The following is a 24,544-nucleotide window of genomic DNA, read 5'->3' as shown; positions in this document are numbered from 1 at the left end:
TCCAACTCTCTCACTTACCAACTCAGTTTTATCTTCTATCATCACGGTGGTTGCATAACTTCAGGCTACAAAACGGAATCCCAGGTATTGGAGCCGAATTGTGCCACTTTATGGACTAGAAGATTGAGAGGGGGGAGGAGTCGGCCAGAGAAAACAGGAGGGGGCCAAAGCAGTTATGTTGAGTCTTGGGGGGTGTCAATGCCCCCCCTTCCAGATGTAGTTGACCTATACCTTGTCCCAACTCCCTAGGAATCAGCCCCCCACACCGTGAGGGATGCTGGGAATTATAGTTCAGCCATTTCGGGAGCTTTTAACCAAAGAACAGGGATCTTGGAGGTCTTCTAGTCCAACCCCCTTCTCCAGACAGGGAACCCAATACTATTTGAGACAAAAGGGGTGTCCTTTTGGGTACTCCTCCCTTTAACTCAGGAACCGGGGGAGCCCCGGTTCAAATCCTCGAGAACAAGCGCCCTCTCCTGCTGCTTACTCCGGAGTAAGCTCTTAGAGGCTTTCCCTCCACGGACCGGAGTTGCTGGCGCTACTCAAGATCGACTCCGAATTGGCTCTTTGCGCCTTTAAAGCCTCTCCCAGTTCTTCCCCTTGAGTTTCTCTTCTTCTTTTTTTCTCTCTCTCTTTTTTTTTTCTTTCTTTCTTTTTTTTTTCCTTTTTCCTGCCCCCGGGGGAGGCGTCGCCGCCACCCCTCGGCGGAGCGCTGACATCAGCCTTAAAAGCCAGCGGCCGGGCGTGGGAGGCGAGAGTAAGGCGCGGCTTTGCTTCATCCGGCGGCGCTCGCAGCCACTCTACGCGGAGGAAGGTAAGTCGTTGGGGGGGGAGGGGGAGAGAGAGGCAGGGGAGAAAGGGGGACCCCCAGGTGATCTTGGGGTAGGGGGGGACCCCTCTGGAAAAAGCCCACGCCTGTGGGGGTTGTTTTTCTCCTTCTCTTCCACGTGGAGCGGTGAGCATTCTCCTTTTCGCACGTGGCTTTGCAAAACCTCCGCGTCTGGGCTGGCCGCGTGGATGGCCTCCAGGGTTCCCACGCCCTTCTCCGCCTCGCTCGATGTCCCGTCCTTTCTTCTCTTCCCCCACCCTTCCGCCTTCCTTTCTCTTTCTTTCTTTCTTTCTTTCTTTCTTTCTTTCTTTCTTTCTTTCTTTCTTTCTTTTCTTTTTTTCTTTCTCTTTCTTTCTTTCTTTCTTTCTTTCTCTTTCTTTCTCTTTCTTTCTTTCTTTCTTTCTCTTTCTTTTTCTTTCTTTCTTTCTCTTTCCTTCCTTCCCCCGCTCTCTCTCTCTCTCTTTCCTTTTCTCTTTCTCTCCCATTTCTGTTTGCTTTTGGAGCGTTGCCTTCTGTCTTGGGACCGAAACTCCCATGTTGCCGCTAAAAGGGATGATGATATTTGTAGTCCTGAGCTTTTTGGGGAAGGTCTTGATCCCCTTTTTGCCAAGATCTTCTGCGTCTCGTTGGCAAAGAAAAGCCGGTTTAGAAGTTAGCCATAAGAGCTGGGCTGCGATTCTCCTGACAGCCACTAGGTGGCCCGCATAAAGATACGGTTTTGGCGGCCTCTGGTGGCTGTCTGGATGCCCCCCCCCCCCCCCCCCCCCGGCCCCCCCCCCCTTTGACACACACCCCAACCTTTGCACCCCAACTGTTATGGCTGATTTAACATCTGGCGCAACGTCCAGGCAATGTTGGTTTCTGCACTTAAAGGGTTGCCCAACAAGCTATGATTGAGTGAAAAACCCAGCTTTTCTTCTGAAACTGCTACCTGCCTCTTCAATGGTGGTCAGCTGTCTTTTCAAGAATCCCTTGCCTTTGGGGGTGAATGGCTAGGATCTCTCAATTCCCCGCCCAGATGTGCATTACTCCCAGCCTTTTCCCTGCCTCTGGCCTTGTGATTGGTGAACAGACGTACAGCTACCAACCTCCTCACCGCCATCAGCCTAAATCAGTTAGCACGCTTCTTCAAAGGCCCTCAGGAGTATAATTAATTTTTAAAAAATAGGAATAATGCTTCATCATCCCTATCCTCTGTATTTGCTGGTCAGTTGGCCTTACAGACCGGGCATAAGATAGAACAGGGGTGTCCAACCTTGGCAACTTGAAGACCTGTGGACTTCAACTCCAAGAATTCCCCAGATGGTCAAGCCAAGCCGGCTGGGGGAATTCTGGGAGTTGGAAGTCCACAGGCCTTTAAAAGTGGCACACTGTTGTTTGTAAGAAGAAAAAAGTTTGCAAAGCTACCGAAAATAGTTTGCAAAGCTACAGAAAGTGGTTTGCAAAGCTACCGAAAATAGTTTGCAAAGCTACAGTTTGTAAGAAGAAAGTAGTTTGCAAAGCTACAGTTTGTAAGAAGAAAGTAGTTTGCAAAGCTACAGTTTGTAAGACGAAAGTAGTTTGCAAAGCTACAGGGGGAATTTAGCGATCTGAGGCTTAGAAACAGCTCCATAAACCAGGAAACGAGAGTAAGGAGAATGCGGTTTTGCTTGGATGCTGGAAAAGGGTGAGAACGGAGTAATTTCTCTCTTTATTTATGGGCCCCCAAAGCCCGGCCTGTGAAGGCTGCTGCCACTGGACACTTCTGGCAAGTAGACAATTTGGACACTTTCCCAGGGCAGTTTTTCTCCCCCTGTAATAATTCTGGCTCTTTCCACCGACGCTCGTCCTCGGCTGATCTCTGGCAGAGTCTGGAATGTGGGGAATGACGAAACCAGGTTTCTGTGTAAACTTGCTCGTGGGGGGGTGGAAGGAAAAGCTGACCCAACCGATTTGCACCCTGGCTTGTCTCTACGGGTCGAGAAACAAGGGTGGTGGAAGGAGGAGGCTGGGATTGTCTCTGGCTGCCGGTGCCTCATTCATTGGGGGCAACACCCTGCTGGCTGGCTGGTGGGGGGGGTCAGCTACGCTTGGGGAGGGTGCCGTCTGCCCCGCAAGGGTTGTCGTAACCTTAGAAGCTGAGACAGTGGAGATGCACCTGTTATATTGTTCTCCCCCCCCCCCAATAATTTATTTTAGAAAGTTCAAATACAAAAAGGAAACTTTGCAAAAGCAGAACCAAACATTGAAAAAGCGCATTATAAAAGACGAGAGACAAAAACACATATATTGTCCCCCCACTAGACTGATAAATATATTGCAGTAATAGTTCTCCACCCCACTCGTTGCAAAGCAGGCCTACTTTTTATAAACTTCTCACCAATTTAACCTGTCCCCTATCTATTAAATATGAGAAAAGATAGTTAACGGGTAAACCAACAGAGCAGAGTTTCAATTTTATTATCCCTTTTATTATTTTGACAAGGGGTCTGCTAAGGGCAAACCTTCCTTTCCATGCTGCAAGTTCTCAATTTCTGCATCCAGTTTCTCCTAAGTGGCTGTTTTGAAGGGAGCAGGCATGCTACATGCAAGCCTTTTGAAGCTGTCCAAAATTGCCATCTTGTGGCGGGGAGTTCCATGGCTGGAGCTGTATTTGCCACCTAATATGACTGACAAAGAAAGCTTGTATGCTTTTATTTTTTGGCGCAATAGGACAATGCTTAAGTGTGTGATGGACTTAACAACCTTGGCAAAAAAGGGTTGTAAAACCAGGCAGGCCTCACTTAACAACTACTTCGCTTAGCAATGGAAATTAGGGTTTCAGTCGTAAGTTGAGGACTGCCTGTATATGCATAAACCTGAAGCATTTAAGAGGCTGCAAGAGAGAGTATCTGATAAGGCTCCAATACCAAATTTTTAAATTATTTAGGCTGAATTTCCCCCCCTTTTTAAAGGAATCCTCAGCAGGAGAAATGCAGATTGAGAATTTAATCAACGTTCCAATCTTTTCAACTTTTAATTTTCAGGAAACAGAAGAGGGAGCTAATTCAGACCTCCTTGCGGTCTGCAAGTACTCCTCGGCTTATGACCAAAAATTTGAGCCTCAAATTTCTGTTGTTAAGCGAGATATTTGTTAAGTTGAGACAGATTTCTGTTAAGTGAGAGTTGGAAGGGACTTGTAGGTCATCTAGTCCAACCCCCTGCCCAAGCAGGAGACCCAACACCCTTTCTGACAGAGGGCAGTCCAGTCTCTTCTCGAAAGCTTGTCGCTAAGCGAGACCTTTGTTAAGTGCCCCGTTTTACGACTTTCTTACCGTGAAGTGAGTCACTGCAGTTGTTAAGTTAGTAACCCGGTTGTTAAGTGAATCTGGTCACAAATGGGGATCATGTAACCTTGGGATACAGCAACAAGTCATAAATATGAAACCAGCTGCCCACCATCTGATCTTGGGGACGTTACAAAGTTTGAAACGGTGAAAAATGGCCATAAGTCACATTTTTCAGTGCTGTCATAACTTGGAACGGTCACTAAACGAACTCTTGCAAGTCTAGCTGTATTAGAAACCGTGCCGGTAATATACTTACTTATCTCTTGGAGGCCCTTGTCATTTTTTTATTGTTTTTTTTGGATGCAAAAAAAAAATGGAATTCCTTCCTCGCTACAGCTTGAGAGCAAAATAATAAAACTTTCGACCTCGAGAAAGGCACAAAAAAACACAATTTTTGCTGACATGCAATTCCTGGGATCGGAGTCCTTCCAACCGAGAGAAGAGGCTCCAATAAAGCCCGAAGTTAATTTAAATAAATATCTGCCTGGTATTGTGCAAACTTTCAAGAAAATAATATGAAACCGAAATGAAGGAATTTTCCCCCCCCCCTCCTTCCCTGCGCAGGGTGGTTAAAAACCACCTCGGTTTGTAAGAGGGGGGAATTCGGCCGCTGCATTTTCAAACTGTAGCCAAACTGTGATTTGTTTAATTGTGGCTTACTGAACAAACGCACATGGTTTGGGCTGTGCTGCGGCTGGGATTCCTCCCCTCCCCTTTTTATAATTACGGCCATGTCAGCCATGCAGAGTTGGGCTTTTGTTAAAGAGCCCCACGCCCATGTTAACAGATAACAGGTAATCAGAGTTGGAAGGGACCTTGTAGGTCATCTAGTCCAACCCCCTGCCCAAGCGGGAGACCCTACACCATTTCTGACAGAGGGCAGCCCAATCTCTTCTTGAAAGCCTCCAGGGATGAAGCTCCCACAACTTCTGAAGGCAAGCTTGAATTCCCACAATGCCCTGGAGCAAAACTACATCAGCAAAGGGCATTATGCGAAATTTAAAAGGGATAGCTGACCCTCAAGCTTTCTTGCCAAAACAGAAGAGGTCAGGATCTGTAGAAATATTCCTGCAGGATTCAGGCTGCTATTCTGTATAGGCAGTCCTCGATTTATGATGGTTCATTTAGCGACCGAAGTTACAACGGCATTGGAAAAAGTGACTTACGACGGTTTTTCCACACTTTATCACCGTTGCAGATCCCTGGGGTCATGTGATCAACAGAGGCTTGGCAACTGGCTCGTATTTATGACGGTGGCAATGTCCCGGGGTCACCCCATGCCCCTTTTTGTGACCTCCTGGGGACCAGCAAAATCAATGGGGAAGCCAGATGCATTTAACAACCGGGTTACTAACTTAAAAACCGCGGTGACTCACTTAGCAACGGCGGCAAGAAAGGCCGTTGAAAGGGGGCCAAAGGCATTTGATCTGTGTCTCACTTAATAACAGAATTGCAGTCTCGAATGTGGTCGTAAGTCCAGGGCGACCCGGACTGCATCAACCAATGGATTTTTAAGAAGAGACTGGACACCATTGGTCTGAAATGGTTGTTTCCTGCTTGAGCAGCGGGTTGGACTAGAAGACCTCCAAGGTCCCTTCTGACTCCGTTATTCTGTGAGTCTGTTAAATTCCTTTCTAAGTCACGTTTGCAAGAGGCATCTCTCTTCGAAAAGAGATCTGGGCCAATATTCTCATTCTGCTTTTGACATCGGACCCAGAAATCCTGAACTGATTTTTTTTGTTGTTGTTGTGTTGACCCACAATAGGTGTGACGGCACTTTCTGTTTGCCTTCTGCATTTCTGCATCGTTGTGGTTAGGAGGGTAGGGTGGTGGTGGCTGAATCAACATTTCAAAGATAAACAAGATCAACTTTCTAAGGCCAATGGGCTTTTGTGTGTGTGTGTGTGTGTCTTCCTAAGCGTATAATAAAACAGTTGCTCTCTACCTGAACTGTACAACTAGAAAAGTACAAGTAGACAGAAAAAGTACAGGTAGACAGAAAAGTACAGGTATGTGTGACCATGAGGGATGGTTCGTTTAGTGACTGAAGTTACAACGGCACTGGAAAAAAAGGGGATTTATGACGGGTTTTTCACCCTTTATTTTATTGCCTCATACAATCTTCAGTGCACATTATGACTATGAAAATAAACACAAACACACCTCCTTCACATTCTATACCAGGGGTGGCTAACCTTTTTGGGGCTTCTGTGTCAAAAATTGCATGCACGCTCACGTACTCGTGTGCCAGCACCCAGAAGGCCATGCGCGCGGGGCTCCCCCACACCCCTTGAACATACACATGCCATCTTCCCCTCCCCTCCCGCTGCCCCCTTCCTTGCATCACGCATATACGCGCCTCCCAGGTGATTTTCGGGCCTTTTTCGGCCTCCCAGAGGCTTGAGGGAAGCTTCTGCAGCCCTTGTAGGACGAAAAATGGGCCCGTTTCGTCACTTCCGGTATTTCCAGAAATACATTGCACTGAAAACCCCTGACATTGCATTTAACAAGTGTGGTAACATCCCCCCGAGTCACGTTATCAAAATTTGGGACACTTGGCAACTGACATGTTATAGGCACTCCTCGCCTTACAACCACAGTGGAGGCCAACATTTCTGTCGCTGAGCAAGACATTTGCTATAAGGGGGTTTTGCCCCCGTTTTACGACCTTTCACGCTGCCGTTGTTAAAGGAATCACTGGCAGTTGATACTGAATTCTTGCTGCGGTGAATCACTGCAAGGGGTTAAAGTTAGCAATCCGGTTGTTAAGTGAATCGGAAACCTTTTGAGAAGGTCACAAAAGGGGATCACGTGACCTCCGGGGACGATGCAACCATCGTAAGTATGAACCAGCGTCCAAGCGTCCGAATTTCAACCACGTGATCATGGGGATGCTAGAACGGTCGTTAACTGTGAAAAACGCCGATAAGTCACCTTTCCGGCGCCGTTGTTAACTTTGAATGGTCACTAAATGAACTGGCATAAGTCGAGGACTACGTTTATTTATGGCAGTTGCACTGTCCCTGGGGATGGGGAATTCTGGGAGTTGAAGTCCACCCATCTTAAGGCGGCTGAGGTTTGGAAAAATTGGCCGAAAGATGATCAGAAAAGGAAAATCAAAGAACAGAAATTGGTTTTGGGGGGGAAGAGTTGGAGAAGGAGGCAGGGTTGCTAGCTTTGTCTCTCTCCTTTCAGGCATGGGAGGGTTTATTTTACACACACACACACACACACACACACACACACACACACACACACACTAATCAGTCAATCCTGACCTTTCTTTTAAATCTTTGAGCTGCGAGGCTGAGAAAAACTGGGTGTGGCTTTAATCCTTCCTGCTTCCTTATCTGTGGCAAGGTGGGAATTTTTGTTCTGAGTTTGTGTGTGTGTGTGTGTGGGTGGGTGGGTGGGTGTCAGCCAACTCAGCTCTGCTGGCAGAAGGGACAGAAAGGGTGAGGCAGGCAAGGTAGTTCCCCTTTGCGTCAAGCCTTGTTTGCTGCTCTGTTTTGTTCTCCCAATCTGCCCCCAGGTAGGCTGCTGCCTTCATTCTCACCGCCTTCTGTGCTTTCACGAATGGGTTAAAAGCCCCAAGGGCTGGCAGTCCTTGGCTTAGAACCGCAGCTGAGCCCAAAATTTCCAACTGCTAAGCCAGACGGGTGGTTAAGTGAGTTTTGCCCCATTTCCTGCCCCGTTTGTTAAAAGCTGAAAGGGTTTAGTCACACGGTCGTTAAGTGGATCTGGCCCCTCTGAATTTTGATTGTGTGGCCGAGGGGGATGCTACAGTGGTCGTAAGTGTGAAAAAGGGTCATGTCGTTTCTTTTTCGGGGCCGTTGAAACTTTGGAACAGTCACTAAACAAACGGTTGTAAGTCAAGGATTACCTGTAGCTTCCTTCCTGTGACCCAGCAGAAGCAAACTAGAGATGGAAATTATACAGGTAGAATACAGGTAGCCCTCAATTTATGACCAACCATTCATCAAACATTCAAAGTGACAACAGCACTTAAAGAGGGGACTTCGACAGGTCCTCACATTTTTTTCTTTCTTTTTTTTTTGGGGTAAACATTTATTTTTTGACAACAAACATAAACATAAAACAACAATTAAAACCTTCTTTCAATTGTACAATGTGTCGGTTGGTACATACGTCCTGTGCACAATATCTATAGTCTTTCCCTCTTAAATTTAAATTTATATTGAAGTTATATTAATCAACTTTTCATGTCATGTTATATTATTACATCATCATCATCAGACTTTAATTGCAGGTTCACATTATCCTTTTATAGCAAATCTCAGTTTTTACCAGTTCTGATTCGTATTATAATTCGTTCCATAATAATCAATTATAACATATCATTACTATTGTATTATATTTACTATTGTATTATATTTATATTGTAATATATTTCATTTTCCTATTTTTCCATCTAGCGATTGATAAAATAAATAGGTCCTCAGAATTTCTGACCATTGCAGCATTCCCAGTTTTGGGGGGTGTTTTTTGCATCCCCAAATTTTGCATTTGAATTTCTTTTTTCATCTTGCGTCCCCAAATTGCGGTACCCTAAAGTCACACGCGATCACCATTGGCCACAACAGAAGTTCCTAGGTAGGTCAAAAACTGCGGCTGGATTAAAATAAGCTTCCTTCTAAAGTTAGGTTTCGCTGAAGCTCTTTGGCGATGGAACCTCCCAGCTTAGGCACAGTCTACCTGCAATTATGGGGGGGTGGGGGGTGGGCAAGCAAGCCAATGGAAAAATGTTATTTGCAACTTGTGCCCTGCCTCTGAACTTCCCCCCAATGCATCTCTCTGGCTAGCGAAACGGAAATCGGTGGCTGGACTCGGACCGTTGAGCATCCCGAAAACTCTGCGGAAAAATAAATAAAAATCCTGTTGCTACAACAAGACTTTGTATATTTTTTTAAAAAACTCAGGAAGTTTCTCGCCAACCATTGCGGCTTCTGACTTCCACATCTCTCTACTCCACTCCTTCCTGTGCCAGTGGTGTGGTTTTGGGGTGTTAACCAACGTCAGCTCCTTCTCCCCCTCCCCCCGCATAATGCCACATTTTGAACCTTCTGAGGTCACCTTGCTAATAGCTACCCAAAGCCTCAAGTGCAATGCTGCACTTGGTGTGTTTTTCTTCAATTATAAATGGCCTGCCACGCCCTGAATGAGAATCTTTTAAACTTTCTGCAGATTCAAACTTCCTTTCCTTCCTTCCTGGAGCTTGCTTGAATTTAACTCGGTTGGCTAAGCCCTGGATCCTGGTTGCAGTGTTTTTTGGGGGGAAAGCCAACTGGGATGGGATTAGCGGACCCTGATTGATTAGCACCGGGAAATCTCCTTAATTCAGTACAACCATGTACATGGAGTCCTCAATTTACAACAGCTCGTTTAGTGATCGTTCAAAGTTTCAAAGGCACTGAGAAATGGGATTTACAACTGATTTTTCAGTTCAACCTTTGTAGGATGATGTGGTCAAAATTCAGATGCTCTGTGGCAGCCCCTCAAATATTGGAAGACTGCTCTCCTGTCTCCCCTGGTCCTTCTCTTCCCTGGACCAGCCAGGCCCAGTTGCTGCAACCGTTCTTCATATGTTTTAGCATCCAGTCCCCTAATCATCCTGGTTGCTCTTCTCTGCATTCTTTCTAGAGTCTAAACATCCTTTTTATAGTGTGGTGACCAAAAATGGATGCAGTATTCTAGGTGTGGTCTTACTAAGGATTTATAGAGTGGCACTAAGTACCTCACTTGATCTTGATTGTATCCCTCTTGTTGATGCAATTTAGGACTGCGTTGGCTTTTTTGGCTGCTGCCACACACTGTAGAAATAACAGAGTTGTAAAGGACCTTGTTAGGTCATCTAGTCCACCACCACCACCCCAGCCCAAGCAGACACTACACCATTTCTGACAGATGGCAATCCAGTCTCTTCTTGAAAGCTTCCAGGGATGAAGCTCTGACAATTTCCAAAGGCAACTTCTGTTCCGTTGGTTGATTGTCCTCCCTGTCAGAAAATTTATCTTTATTTCCAGGTTGAATCTCTCCTTGTTCAGTTTCCATCCATTCTTCCTTGTCTGGCCTTCGGGTGCTTTGGAGAATAGCTTGACCCCCTTTCTCCTCTCTGGAGCAGCCCCTCAAATATTGGAAGATGCTATCCTGTCTCCCCTGGTCCTTCTCTTCCCTAGACTAGCCATGTTCCTGTAACGGTTCTTCATATGTTTTAACCTCCAGTCCCCTCATCGTCTTGATTTCTCTTCCCTGCACTCTTTCCAGAGTCTCAGCATCCTTTTTCATAGTGTGGTGTCCAAAATTGGATGCAGTACTCTAAGCTGTGGTTTTACTGAGGCTTTATAGAGTGGCATTGAGTGCTAAGTGTTGTTGCTTAGCAATGGACATTCAAGTTGCAACAGTGGTCATAATTCGAGGACTACCTATATTTTCATTCTCAAAAATGCAGAGTTCTACCAGCAGGATGGCACTTTTTAAGGCACTTTCCTGGTTTCTGAGCCTCCTTGGCTTTGAGAAGACTAGTAAACATTCGCAGAGAGATTTCCCCCCAAAAAAAAAAAAAAAAAAAACACAGAAGGGCTGCTTCCACGCAGAAGCCAAACACAAGAGGGTGGATTAGTTCCAGGTGATTTCCAAACTTCGGCCCGATGCCAAAGCACCAGCCAAGAACTGCCAAACGTCTATTTTGCATAACAGCCATAATGTGGTTGAAGTTTCTCTGCCTGGGAGAAAAAGAGATTTATTTTTTTTCCCTTCCAGATTTATGCAAATCAAGGTTTCTCCAGAAAAGCTCTGGTTTGGGTTGCACCCTGCTAAAGCCCCTAAAATCTGGTCTTTTTGTTTTTTTCAAACCACAGGCCAATTCAAAACCAAAGCAGAGTTTAACACAATGGGATGGGATGGAATGGAATGGAATATACTGTAGAATAGAATAGAATAGAATAGAATAGAATAGAATAGAATAGAATAGAATAGAATAGAATTCTTTATGGGCAAAGTGTGATTGGACACACAAGGAATTTGTCTTTGGTGCAAATGCTCTCTGTGTACATAAAAGAAAAGAGACATTCGTCAAGAGTCAAGAATCATCAGGTACGACACTTAATGATAGTCATAAGGTACAATAAGAAGTCAAATCGTACTAGGAAACAGTCAATATAAACTGTAAGGATACAAGCGACAAAGTTACAGTCATACAGTCACAAGTGGGAGGGGATGGGCGATAAGGAGTGATGAGAAGATTAATAGTAATAGTAGTGCAGACTTTGTAAATAGTTGGACAGTGTTGAGGGAATTATTTGTTTAGCAGAGTGATGGCGTTGGGGGGAAAAACTGTCCTTGTGTTTAGTTGTTCTGGTGTGCAGTGCTGTATAGCGTCGTTTTGAGGGTGGGAGTTGAAACAGTTTATGTCCGGGATGTGAGGGGTCTGTAGATATTTTCCCAGCCCTCTTTTTGACTCCTGCAACGTACAGGTCCTCGATGGAAGGCAGGTTGGTAGCCATTGTTCTTTCTGCAGTCCTAATTCCCCTCTGGAGTCCGTGTTTGTCTTGTTGGGCTGCAGAGGAGTGCTGTCAAAGACAGGTATACTGCAACTGTATTTGGAGGCTTGGCTTACGTTTGTCAACGATGGGGCGGGGGGAACAGGAGCAAGTCTGTGGGTTGCTTTTCAGCTACCAGTTGTGATCTCTCACCTCCCGGGCTACATACACACACACATCCTGTTTTGCACACTGCTCCATTTCTGGTTGAGTTCCTCCTCCCCTCCCTCTCCGGTCTCCACTTTGCTCATAATTCTTAGTTTCCTGTTTCATATCTTAAGTTCTGCTTCTGGCCATATTCCTCTTTTTTTTCTCTCTCTTTTTTTTTTTGGTAATGTCCTTCTTGTTGTGTTGCTCCGGGACTGAATCTCCCTCCGTTGCAGAGGCTTTTCTTGCTGGGCTACAGGTAGTCCTCGGTTTATGGCCACGATCGAGCTCCCAAATTTCAATTGTTGTTAAGTGTGAGGCATTTGCCCAGCGAGTTTTGCCCGATTCTACGGCCTTTTCTTGACAGCCTCGTTAAGTGAATCCGTGCAGTTGATAATGTTGTTAAGTAAACCCACTGACTTTGATTGCAAAAATAAGGGGGAGGGGGAGGGATCGTGTCACCTTGGCATACTGAGACCATCATAAATGCGAGTCACTTGCCAAGCACCTGGATGTTGATCACGTGACCACGGGGATGCCTGCAACAGTTGTAAGTGTGAAAAACACTCCTAAGTCACATTTCCCAGTGCCGCTCTATCTTTGAATGAATTGTCTTTAAGTTGAGGACTATCTGTAGTTGGATGGGGACAATATTGCAACTTTGCAACCCCCAAAATCACCCCTTTCTCATTCTTCTTCCTCCTTCCAGGAAACTGTCAATTTTCTCCTTCTAACTTCCTTTGCACCGACTTGGGTCTGTTCGCTACATTTTCCTCTCGTTGCAGAATCAGATCTTGAAGCCATCTTGTTCCTTCAGCGCGCAACGTGGCTTGTTCTGTTTTCTTTTCCCACCTTGATTGTGGTGGCCCAATGAAACTGGCCACAAAACTCAGCCACGTTCTGGGTTTACACGGCCCACTAAGCCAACATTAATAATAATAATAATAATAATAATAATAATAATAATAATAATAATAATAATAATAATAATAATAATAATAATAATAATAATAATAATAATAATAAAACTTAGTCTGCTGGGTAAATGTGCTTGCTAAGTCTTCCCCTGATTTGGTTAAAGCATGTTGGCCACTGGATCTTGTTCATTAAACCATCATTAAGCAAATCATAGCTTTATAGGACTTGGATAGTATTTGCTGGCCTTCTTTTCCCCTTTGAAGTAACCTGAACGTGCAAACCCAGTTGGCCTATCCAACACACAAGGGGATTCTGGGAGTTGCAGCCAGTGGTGGGATTCAAAAAATTTTTTACTACTGGTTCTGTGGGCGTGGCTTGGTGGGCGTGACAAGGGAAGGATACTGCGAAATCCCCATTCCCTCCCCACCCCACTAACCTGCTTTCCAGCTCTGTTCTCCTTTGCTGGGCAACCAAAGAAGACCCAGCCAATCAGCTGGGACTCGGGAGGCGGAGAATAGATATGGGGGCGGGGCCAGTCAGAGGCGGGATTGGCCAGTTCTCCAAACTACTCAAAATTTCAGCTATCAGTTCTCCAGAACCTGTCAGAACTGGCTGAACGGCACCTCGGGTTGCAGCCCATTTCGACCAGCCAACTTGCTAGGGATTCTGGGACTTCCCATCTGGATGTGAGAATGTACATACCCCCTTTTCAGGACTTGGGATTGGAAATGTTGCTATTTTGATCAGGAAAAGCTCCAGAAAACGTGTCCTAGTTAGGCCAACAACCACTGGAGTATGAGCCAATGCAATTCCAGGCTGCATCAACAGAGGGACAGAATCAAGATCGCATGGAGCGTTAGTGCCACTTTTACACTACGCTGATGTGGCTACACTTGGAATAATTGCACACCCAGTTTGGGTCACCACGAGACAAAAAGAAGAAGAGGAGACTCTAGAAAACAGGGGTCTTCAAACTTGATGGCTTTAAGACTTGTGGAGTTCAACTGCCAGAATTCCTCTTCCAGTCACGTTAGCTCAGGAATTCTGGGAGTTGAAGTCCACAAGTCTTAAACTTGCCAAGTTGGAAGAACCCTTTGCTCTAGAAAGAGTGCACGGAAGAGCAACAAAGGTGATTTAAGGGTCTGGAGGCTAAATTGCACGATGAACAAATTGATGGAGCTAAGAGAAGGATGAGGGAGGGGTAACATGATAACCGTCTTCTGGGAGTTGAGGGGCTGCCCCAAAGAAGAGGGGTTCGACCTATTCTCCAAAGCACTAGAGAGTAAGACAAGAAGCAACGGATGGAAGCTTATCAAGGGAAGATCCAACCTAGAATTAAGGAGAAATCTTCTGACAGGGAGAATGACACAGAGAAACTCGGTGGTTTCTTCCCCAAACCCCCAAAACTTTAGACTGTCTACTATTGACCTCACCCCTTTCCTAAGAGGCCTGTAGGGAGCGTGCATAAGCGCACCAACGTGCCTACCGTCCCTGTCCTATTGATTCTTTTTTAGTCGTATCCGTCTCGTGTGTTCATAACCGTGCTTATACCTGTTATCTAATACTTGCTTGACAAATAAATAAATAAATAACCAGGGGAACAACTTGCCTCCAGAGTTTGTGGGTGCTCCATCACTGGAGGTTTTTCAAAAATAGACTGTAGAACCGTTTGATCAGGATGGTATAAGGCTGAGGAATTCTGGGAGTTGAAGTCCGCAAGTCTTAAAGTTGCCAAGGTTGGACACCCCTGGTCTAGAGGATCTCTGAGGTTTCTTCCAGCCCTACGATACCGCGTATAATTAATTCATAATTATAATTGATTCTCATCATTCAGCCGTTGCCTGGTTTGATCTCAGTTTGAAGGAGGGGGTGGGGGGGAAGAGTTATTTTTCAGGATATCAAAAGGACAAATCAGCCCAGGGCACAAAAATGGTGCTTTAAGCCGGGCCTCTTTTGCAAGAGCAGAAAGAAGGGGCCTCTTCTGGTTTGGGCCAGAAACAAAGACCGTAGTGTTGTCTGAGGAAGGGACAATGGATGCCAGCGGGGGGGGGGGGGTCTGGGGAGGCCCCTGAGGAGGGGGCGCTGGAAAGTTGGCATGGCTGTGGGAACCGACCTGCATTTTAAAAAGTTTTTAAAAGCCCACTGTGCATCTTGGCCAGAGGAGTTAGCCTTTCTCTGTGTCCCTTCAATATTTCCGTTTCCCTTTAATGCAAAACTTTTGTGTGGCTCTCTCCTCTTTTCTCCCCCCTACAAGTTGCTTGCTTGAAGGGATTCTTTTTAAAATATATATATATATATTTCCCCCCCAATTCCGGGACATGAAATCCACCCAGTTGAAAGTTTGAGACACATTTGTCTAAAGGATAGTGTGTCCTTGCAGATAAACTTGATATTATTAACTTGTTTGCTTGTTTGTATCCTGCCTTTATTATTTTTGACAAATAATGGCAAGGCTATGAACATACACAACTACCTATCTTTCTAACGCTCTTGAGTAAGGTGAGTGGGTACAAGGTCCGAGATACCTCTCCGTGGGTGGATTTCTCACCAGACAGTCCCCGTGGGAGTTGCAGACAGACTGGCAGCCCCTGATCAATAAGATCAGGCCGTGGGAATCTTTCCAACATTTTTCTCTGGCGTCCCCCATCAAGGCCCAGGTGAGGGACAGTGGGAGGGAGGCAGAAAAATCAGCTGTTAGCCTTAGACAGGGACATTGGCTGGGTGACTTTGGGCCAATCACCCTCTTCCTATTTTTCTGACAACAACCCTGTGAGGTGGATTGGGCTGAGAGAGGGACTGGGCCAAAGTCATCCAGCTGGCATTCATGCCTAAGGTGGGACTAGAACTCACCGTCTCCTGGTGATTGGCCCAAAGTCCCCCAACCAACTTTCATGCCTAAGGTGGGACTAGAACTCACCGTCTCCTGGTGATTGGCCCAAAGTCACCCAGCCAGCTTTCATGCCTAAGGTGGGACTAGAACTCACTGTCTCCTGGTGATTGGTCCAAGACCACCCAGCCAATGTCCCTGTCTAAGGCTAATAGCTGATTTTTCTGCCTCCCTCCCACTGTCCCTCACCTGTGCCTTGATGGGGACGCCAGAGAAAAATGTTGGAAAGATTCCCACGGCCTGATCTTATTGATCAGGGGCTGCCAGTCTGTCTGCAATTCCCACGGGGACTGCCTGGTGAGAAATCCACCCACGGAGAGGTCTCTCGGACCTTGTACCCACTCACCTACCCAAGAGCGTTAGAAAGATTATCTGTGTGCCTTTTTTAAAAAAAGACAATTAGCCAAAGCATCTCTGCCTTTAGACCGCTTTCCTACCCTGTGAGAAACTTGGCTCCCCGTTTATCAGATTTGGAACTGGATACAGAGGAAATTTTTAAACAAAGCCACAGAGGCTCATGATGTAAGAATTGGACTGAGGAAGGAAGGAGGGGCTGAGAGGAGCCATTAACGGGTGTTCCCTCCGGTCACAGGAGAATATCCTTGATTTGCCCCAAGTAAGGCTGATAGCAACCCAACTTTGAGCATTGGCATCCATTTTGTCCTGCCGGGGTGGGGAGAGAAGGAGGGCACAGACAATTAGGGTGTGCCAGGCCCCCGAGAGCCTCTTTTTCCAACGGCTTGTAAGAGGGGCACTTCAAATGAGAAATCTCAGGATTCAGTCAGAATAGAGCTGGGAGAGACCTTTGGAGGTCTTCTAGTCCAACCCCCTACTCAAGCAGGGGAGACCATTCCAGACAAATGGCTGTCCAGTCTTTTCTTAAAAACCTCCAGTGATGGAGAGCACCCACAACCTCCGAAGGGAAGCCGTTCCAGTGATTTAAGAGTTCTCACTGGTTGCTTCTCTCCTGGATTAGTTTCCATTCACTATTCCTTGTCTTCCCTTCTGGGGCTTTGTAGAGTAAGTTGACCCCCCTCCTCTTCTTTGTGGCAGTCCCCCAAATACTGGAAGACTGCTATCCTGTCCCCTTAGACTAACTATACCCAATTCCTGCAACCATTCTTCATATGCTTTAGTCTCCGGGCCTTTAATCATCTTGGTTGTTCTTCTCTGCACTTGTCCCAAAATCTCAATATTCTTTTTGTCCAACCCCACCCCCCCACCCAAAAAAAAAGTTGTAAAATTGGCCCAAGTCTCACTTAACAACCCTCTTGCTTAACAATGGAAATTTGGTGCTCCGTTGTGGTCCTAAGTCATAAGACCACCTGTATTCCCAATTCCTGGCCTCGTGGCTGGCAAGCAGGTGGGCGCAACCCCCCCACCCCCCACCCCCCAGGAGGAACGGATCCAAGGCTTGGATAAGAGAACAGGCCCAGCTTCATTTCTCCAGCTGGATCCGGATCGGCTGTTTGTGATCAGGGGGGCAGAAGGTGACTCAGAGGATCCGGTTTCAAGTCTCATCTAGGAAGGTTTGCCCCACCCGCCTCTGCTGAGTAAGAAAGCTGGGGTGTTGCCAATCCTGCAGAGAGATAGGAATCCGGACCCATAGCGCGTTTTTTTTTTCCACCAGCTTTGGTGGGAAGCATCTCCCTTAATCCCCTTGGCTCCTGATGCCAGTCTGGATGGTGTCAGAAGGAGGACCCTAAGCGCGCACAGAGAGCTATTCGCCTTGATGTCCAGCTGCTGTGCTAAGATTTAGGATACCGTCATAGCACATCAGGACAGGTGATTGAGAGAGAGCCAGAGCGTCTTGTGAAGCAAAACAGCTTTTTCTTCACCCGGGTTCCTTCCTCCACTGACCACGAAATCAGCAAAAGATCAAGAGTCACTTGTCCCCTGGCAAGTTTTTACTTCGCGCACTTGGGTTTTCTTTGCTGTGCTTTTGATTGACATCCTTGGATTTACACCGGGAATGTCGAAAACTGGCAGCTTTAAAGATCTGTGGACTTTGACTCCCAGAATTCCCCAGCCAGCATGGATGTAAATCAGGGAGTTGTAGTCTGGCTGGGGAATTCTGGGAGTTGAAGTCCATTCCTCATAAAGCACGCTGGCTGGGGAATTCTGGGGGGTTGAAATTCACCTATCTTAAAGTGCATTGGTTGGGAATTCTGGGAGTTGACATCCATTCCTCTTAAAGCAGGCTGGCTGGGGAATTCTGGGAATTGAAGTCTACACATCTTAAAGTATATTGGAGGGGAATTCTGGGAGTTGAAGTCCATTCCTCATAAAGCACGCTGGCTGGGGAATTCTGGGGGGTTGAAATTCACCTATCTTAAAGTGCATTGGTTGGGAATTCTGGGAGTTAACATCCACCCATCTTAAAGTTGCTGCGATTGAGATACCTTGTCTTGCACCTTAATAAATTCTGGAATATCCAATCGTTTAATCCTAAGATTGTCTTCGTCTCCCTCTCTCTCTCTCTCCCCCAGATCACGTTTTTGGAAATCCATCGCCCACCCACCTTTACCGTCATGGCAAACCGAGGCCCTGCTTATGGACTCAGTCGGGAGGTTCAGCAAAAGATCGACCGACAGTATGATCCTGAGCTGGAACAGATTCTCATCCAATGGATCAAGGCCCAGTGTGGGCCAGACATCGGGGAACCTGAACCGGGCAAAGACAATTTCCAGAAATGGCTGAAAGATGGCACGGTGAGAAATTATTATTATTATTATTATTATTATTATTATTATTATTATTATTATTATTATTATTATTATTGCTACGTTGCCTCTATTCTTTTCGCTCTGCTTGCTCTCACTGTATTGGATGAAGCAGAACTGGCTCTCGAAAAATTATTTCGGAGGGTATTTTGGTCAAATCCACCATGGAGTTGGCGAAAGGGTGGAAGATTTAAAGCAAAAAAAGAAAAAGAAAGTACATGAATGAAACCCACCCACGTTGGGAAAATTGTACGGCCTAAAGGGAAGAATTTGCATTAAAAAATAAGTTCTAGCAGCTCTTGTTAAATTAGTTATATAAAGTCCGGGGAGAGGCATGGAAAAGACTCCAGATGTTGATGCAAATATAAATAGTTTGAAACTCTCTTGTGGGCTTTTTAAATAAATCATTTAAAAAAAAAAAAAGGCTAGGCTACTATTATGGAAGCATTAGTGCAAGCCATAAAGCAGAGCAGATTTTTAGAGCCACACTAATAAGCAACTTATTCTTTGGCATTCAGACACAAAACCACCATTTGACTGATCATTTACTGGAGAAAAAGAGGTGGTTTTTTTTAGATTCACACTTTTCTAATAGGGATTAGCAACTTCTCCCTTGACATTTAGACACAAAATCACCATTTGACTGATCACTTGGTAGAGAAGAGATTTTTAGATGCCTGTTTTTCTAATAGGGACTAGCAACTTGTTCCTTGGTATTTAGACACACACACACACAAAAATGACCATTTGACTAATCATTTTGTAAAGCTTTATGGCAGAGACCTCAAATCTGCCATAAATCACCCCCAGAGTATTATGCATCATGTTTTTTTGGCTCAAGGAGACCAACTCTATCTGGTTTTTGACCCTTGAACAGAGAAGTTAAGACAATCAGCCAAGGGGAATGAGGAAATTAAATGTGCGGTGCTTCCTGTTCTCCGTAGGTACTCTGCCGGCTCATCAACAGCCTGTATCCTAAGGGCCAGGGACCCGTGGCCAAGATCCAGTCTTTCACCATGGCCTTCAAACAAATGGAGCAGATTTCTCAATTCTTACGTGCAGCCGAGAAGTACGGCATCCTGGCGTCGGACATTTTCCAAACGGTGGATTTGTGGGAAGGTATGTTTCGAAAAGAAAGATCAGAGGCCATCAAGCATTGGTGCTTCTAGCAGCAAGCTGCCTGGACTTAGAAAACCCACCTGCTATTTACACTATTTTGTTTTTACGGGACTGGAGGCTAAAACATATGAAAGATGGTTGCTGGAACTGGGTATGTCTAGTGTGATGAAAAGAAGGACTAAGGATGACATGATAGCAGTCTTCCAATATCTCAGGGGCTGCCCCAAAGAAGAGGGAGTCAAGCTATTCTCCAGAGCACCTTGAGGGCAGGACAAGGAGCAATGGGGGGAAACTAACCAAGGAAAGAAGCAACTTAGAACTTAAGAGAAATTTCCTGACAGTGACAACAATGAATCAGTGGAACAACTTGCCTCCAGAAGTTGTAAACGCTCCAACATTGGAAGTTTTTAAAAAGATGTGGATAACCATTTGTCTGAAGTGGTGTAGGGTATCCTGCCTAACCAGGGGGTTGGACTAGAAGACCTCCAAGGTCCCTTCCAACTCCATTAGTCTATATTCTATACCCTATCCTATCCATAAGTCCCAAGTTGGGCAATGAGAGGTTGAATTCTCTGCTTTTTTTAAAAAAAGATAAAATTTTAAAAAGAGTTTTAAAAGGTTTTTTTTTTAAGGGTGCTTCGCTGTCCCACTCTCTGTAGTCATCAGAAAACAGGAAAAAAGAAAAAGAAACCAGAAATTAGTTGTTGTTTTTGTAAGTTATCCCGAACACACACAAAAAATGGCTGCCAGATAAAGAGAGGTTGAATTTACATTGGTGGATCTTCCTTTGTGATACTTTGAGCAGCTATTTCAAACTGATGGTTGATTTATACCGTTAAAAGTGCACATTTCTAGGAATCGCAGAGTTCTGTTCCATGGCAGTGGCTAGGGAATTCTGGGAGTTGAAGTCCACCCATCTTAAAAGCATTCTGGCTGGGGAATTCTGGGAATGGAAGTCCAGAAATATTAAAATATGCTGGCTGGGGACTTCTGGGTCCACACATCTTAAAGCAGTGAAGGTTGAGAAACACTGTTTCATGCAAAGTCTATTTGAGCTATCGTAGGGTATCTTTATTTTGCAAATTCTTCTTTCTTTCTTTTTTCTTGGCATTTAAGGGAGATGAGGCAGTCTGTTAAAAACTGGCCTATTTGCAGTTTTCTGTCAAGTTTTGACCCAAAGTCATTTTTGTAGCATTAAATGTTTTGATACTCACCTTTTTTTTTTTTTCAAAAGGTATCTGATTTTAGTGAATGTTTTCAAAACTACAATACTGTTTGGATTTTATGTTGCAACACTTAAGGGGAAATGGTGCACTTGTTTTGTTTTTAAGGAATGGCTAGATACTAAATTTCTCTTTTTCCTTTCACTGGAAAATCTGAGAACTGGGGACAGAATGGGCAGAGGCCAATATAGATAGTCCTCGTTTTACCACGATAATTGAGCCGAAAATGGCCAAATTGCTAAGCAAGACCAGTTTCTCAGTGAGTTTTTTGCCCCGTTTTATGACTTTTCCTGCAGCAATTGTTAAGTGAATGACTGTGGGGAGAAAGGTTGTAACGTGGAGCCACACTCACCTGTCTCGCTGAGCAACAGAAATTTTGGGCACCATTGTGGTCATAAGTTGAGGACTGCCTATATAATATATAGATCAGTCCTTGGTATTCTCGGAAAGCTGTGCGAAGAGCCGTTTGTGAAAAAAAGGTTCAGGGTTTTTAAATCCTTATGCAGAATGCAAGCGATTGTGAGAATGAGGCTAGGATTTGAAGTCCAGTGGACTGGAAGTCTGTAGAGATTCAGTCGTGTAGAGACTCAGTCGTGCTTGCCCCAGAGGCGTTTTTTCAGGGGACAACTGGACCTTTCTTGTTTCTTGTTTGAAGATGTTTTGCTTCTCATCCAAGAAGCTTCTTCAGTTCTGACTGGATGGTGGAGAATGGAAGGATTTATATTCCTTGCAGGCAGCTGGTCATTTGCATCCTTTTTAGAGGGTTGTTGAGGCCACTTGGAGGTTATATCTGTGTCCTTAGGGTCACCTGAGTGGTGCAAATAGGGTGGGGGGCCTTCTTGGATCTGCTGAAACCACTCAGGTGACCCTGAGGATACAGATAAGCCTCCAAGTGGCCTCAACAACCCTCTAAAAGGATGCAAATGACCAGCTGTCCGCAAGGAGTATAAACCCTTCCATTTCCCCAACATCTAAATCAGAGCTGAAGAAGCTTCTTGGATAAAAAAAATGAAACGTCTTCAAAGAAAAAAAACAAAGAAAATCCAGTTGCCTCGTGGGAAAAAAAAGGCACCTTTGGGACAATGGACTGGAAGCGACGCTGGAAAACCCTTCCCGACCTCTTTCCACCCTGCAGGGAAGAACATGGCCTGCGTTCAGAGGACCCTGATGAACCTGGGCGGTTTGGCAGTCTCCAAAGACGACGGCTTCTTCGTGGGAGACCCCAACTGGTTCCCCAAGTAAGTGGGCTTGTCAGCCAGGTTTCTGTACTGATTGGAAAGCCAAGCGTGGGCACAAGGGTCTGCCTGGGGTATTTATGATATTTTATTATGAAAATTGATATGACTGCACTCAGGATGATTCTGGGCGGCTTGCGGAATCAACACCCCAATCAAACCTTACTCTTTTGACAACAACAATCACACCAGCCACAATTAAGTGGGTGCTGCATCTCCCTGGGGAGGGTCCCTCAGGCCTGTTGGCAGAACCAGGTCTTCCTAAATCAGGAATAGAGGTGGTATTCAATAGGAGCCTCTGTGGCACAGTGGTTAGAGTGCAGCACTGCAAGCTGCTTCTGCTGACCGCCGGCTGACTGCAATTTGGCAGTTCAAATCCCACCAGGCTCCAGGTTGACTCAGCCTTCCGTCCTTCCGAGGTGGGTAAAATGAGGAGCCAGATGGTTGGGGGCAATAAGCTGGCTCTGTAAACTGCTTAGAGAGGGCTGTGAAGCACTATAAAGTGGTATATAGTCTAAGTGCTATTGCTATTCAGCCAGTTCGGACCGGTTCTGGAGAACCAGCGGTGTAAATTTTGAGTAGTTGGGAGAACCGGCCAATGCCGTCTTTGACTGGCCCCGCCAACCCCATCTGCTCTTCTCTGCCTCCCGTTGAGTCCCAGCTGATCGGCTGGGTCTTCTTTGGTTGCCCTGCACAGGAGAAGGGAGCTGGAAAGCAGGTTAGTGGGGTGGGGAGGGAGGGAAGGGGGATTTTGCAGTATATCCTTCACCCTGCCACGCCCACCAAGCCGTGGCATGCCCACAGAACCGATAGTAAAAAAAAAAAATTTGAATCCCACCACTGATCAGGAAAGATGTCGTGGGAAGGGAGCCACCACAAAGAAGGCCCTTCTTCCGGATCCCACCAAATAGAGCAGGGGTCTCCAACCTTGGCAACTTTAAGACCTGTGGACTTCAACTCCCAGAATTCCTCAGCCAGCTTTGCTGGCTGAGGAATTCTGGGAGTTGAAGTCCACAGGTCTTAAAGTTGCCAAGGTTAGAGACCCCTGAAATACAGCATCTTAAAGAGAGGGGACCCCAACCTCCCCTGCCTCCCCCTCTCTGGTGAGTGGGGTGGATGTAACTGCCCCCGAGCCAGGTAGGGCTTCAAAGGTGACAACCAGCATCTTGAATTGCACAGGTAGTCCTCGACTTACGACCACAGTGGAGTCGTTGTTGAGTGAGTTTTGTCCCACACGTTAATCGCTGCAGTCGTTAAGGGAATCGTACGGTCATTAAGTGAATCTGGCTTCCCCCATGGACGGGGCTTCTTGAAAGATAGCTGGGAAGAAGTTTACGAATAGTGATTCCGTCTCCCCGGGAGAGTTCAATTGTCATAGATGCAGTCAGTCCTTGAGTTAAAACAGTTCATTTAGTGGCCGTTCAAAGTTACAGTGAACAGCACTGGAAGGAAAGTGACTTATTTTTCCTCATTCTTCCTCACTTACGACCATTTTTCCTCACTTACGACTGTTGCAGTATCCCCATGGTCACATGATCAAAATCTCAGGACGCTTGGCAACGGGTTCATACTTATGACTGTTGCTTGGGTCCCCAATGTCACGTGATTCCCCCCCCTTGGTGAGCTTTTTGCCAAGCGAAATCAATGGGGGATCCAGATTCGCTCAACAACCGTGTTATAATTGATCCGCTGCAGCGATCCACTTAACAACGCAGGCAAGAAAAGTCTTAAAATGGGGCAAAACTCGCTTCACAAACGTCTCACTTAACAACATAAACGTTGGGCTCCGTTGTGGCTGTAAGTCCAGGACAACCTGTACATACCTGCTGCCCGGCATCCAAATTTTGATCACGTGACCGGGATGCTGCGATGGCTGCTGAAGTGTGAAAAATATCACACATCGCTTTTTGCAGTGCCGTCGTCACTTCAGGCCATCACTCAACGAACGGTCGTAAGTCGAGGACCACCCGTATTGCTGTCCCTTGAGGTGCCCGCCTTTCCCTTTGGGGTTTCTTGCTTAAACTACCATTAAGCCAGCATCGTCTTCGTTAAGACTCTTTTTTTATTTCCCCCCCTTTGTGTTGCTTAGGAAATCGCAGGAGAACCGCCGAGCCTTCTCGGACGACCAACTCCGCGAGGGACAGAGCGTCATCGGGCTGCAGATGGGGACGAACCGAGGGGCTTCCCAGGCGGGCATGACGGGATACGGGATGCCCCGTCAGATCCTTTGAGGCGGCCATCCCGGCCTTCCCCTTCGCCTCCTCCAATATCTTCCTTTCTTTTTCTTTTTTCTTTTTTTCCAGAGAACTTTCCGAGTTTCTTTTCCAAGAAACAATCCTTTGGGATTCTCCCTTTTTTTTTTTTTTTTCCCCTCCAGATTCCTTTTGGCCATTTTTTAAATATGACAACAAAAATTCCTCTAGGGCAGGGGTGTCCAACCTTGGCAGCTTTAAGACTTGTGGACTTCAACTCCCAGAATTCCTCAGCCAGCTTTGCTGGCTGAGGAATTCTGGGAGTTGAAGTCCACAAGTCTTAAAGTGGCCAAGGTTGGACACCCCTGCTCTAGGGTTTATTCGGTCGTATCTCCCCATTCCTG

General features: G+C 45.9%; 1 protein-coding gene across 1 annotated transcript; it reads left to right on the top strand.

The window, feature by feature from the left end:
* The first annotated feature begins 753 nt into the window (after window positions 1-753).
* TAGLN2 (transgelin 2) lies at window positions 754-24,353 on the top strand. Its single transcript, XM_087943580.1, has 5 exons — window positions 754-814; window positions 18,138-18,359; window positions 19,316-19,490; window positions 21,849-21,951; window positions 24,038-24,353. Exons 2-5 carry the CDS (start codon window positions 18,180-18,182, stop codon window positions 24,177-24,179), a joined length of 600 nt encoding a protein of 199 aa, XP_087799706.1. The 5' UTR covers window positions 754-814; window positions 18,138-18,179; the 3' UTR covers window positions 24,180-24,353.
* The last annotated feature ends 191 nt before the right edge of the window (window positions 24,354-24,544 follow it).

The sequence above is a fragment of the Notechis scutatus genome, chromosome 14 (assembly GCF_049901735.1).
Source record: "Notechis scutatus isolate UNSWTSFEM ecotype Mainland chromosome 14, rNotScu1.2, whole genome shotgun sequence".
Classification (NCBI taxonomy): domain Eukaryota; kingdom Metazoa; phylum Chordata; class Lepidosauria; order Squamata; family Elapidae; genus Notechis; species Notechis scutatus.
The sequence above is the reverse complement of the archived record's forward strand: the minus strand, read 5'-3'. Positions and strand labels throughout refer to the sequence as shown.

What these genes read in the sequence shown, in the direction of transcription:
- TAGLN2 (XM_087943580.1), top strand. Translation starts at nt 18,180, where the DNA reads ATGGCAAACCGAGGCCCTGCTTATGGACTCAGTCGGGAGGTTCAGCAA. An exon ending in AATGGCTGAAAGATGGCACG is followed by an intron (nt 18,360 to 19,315) that starts GTGAGAAATTAT and finishes TGTTCTCCGTAG; the next exon opens with GTACTCTGCCGGCTCATCAA. An exon ending in GACCCCAACTGGTTCCCCAA is followed by an intron (nt 21,952 to 24,037) that starts GTAAGTGGGCTT and finishes TGTGTTGCTTAG; the next exon opens with GAAATCGCAGGAGAACCGCC.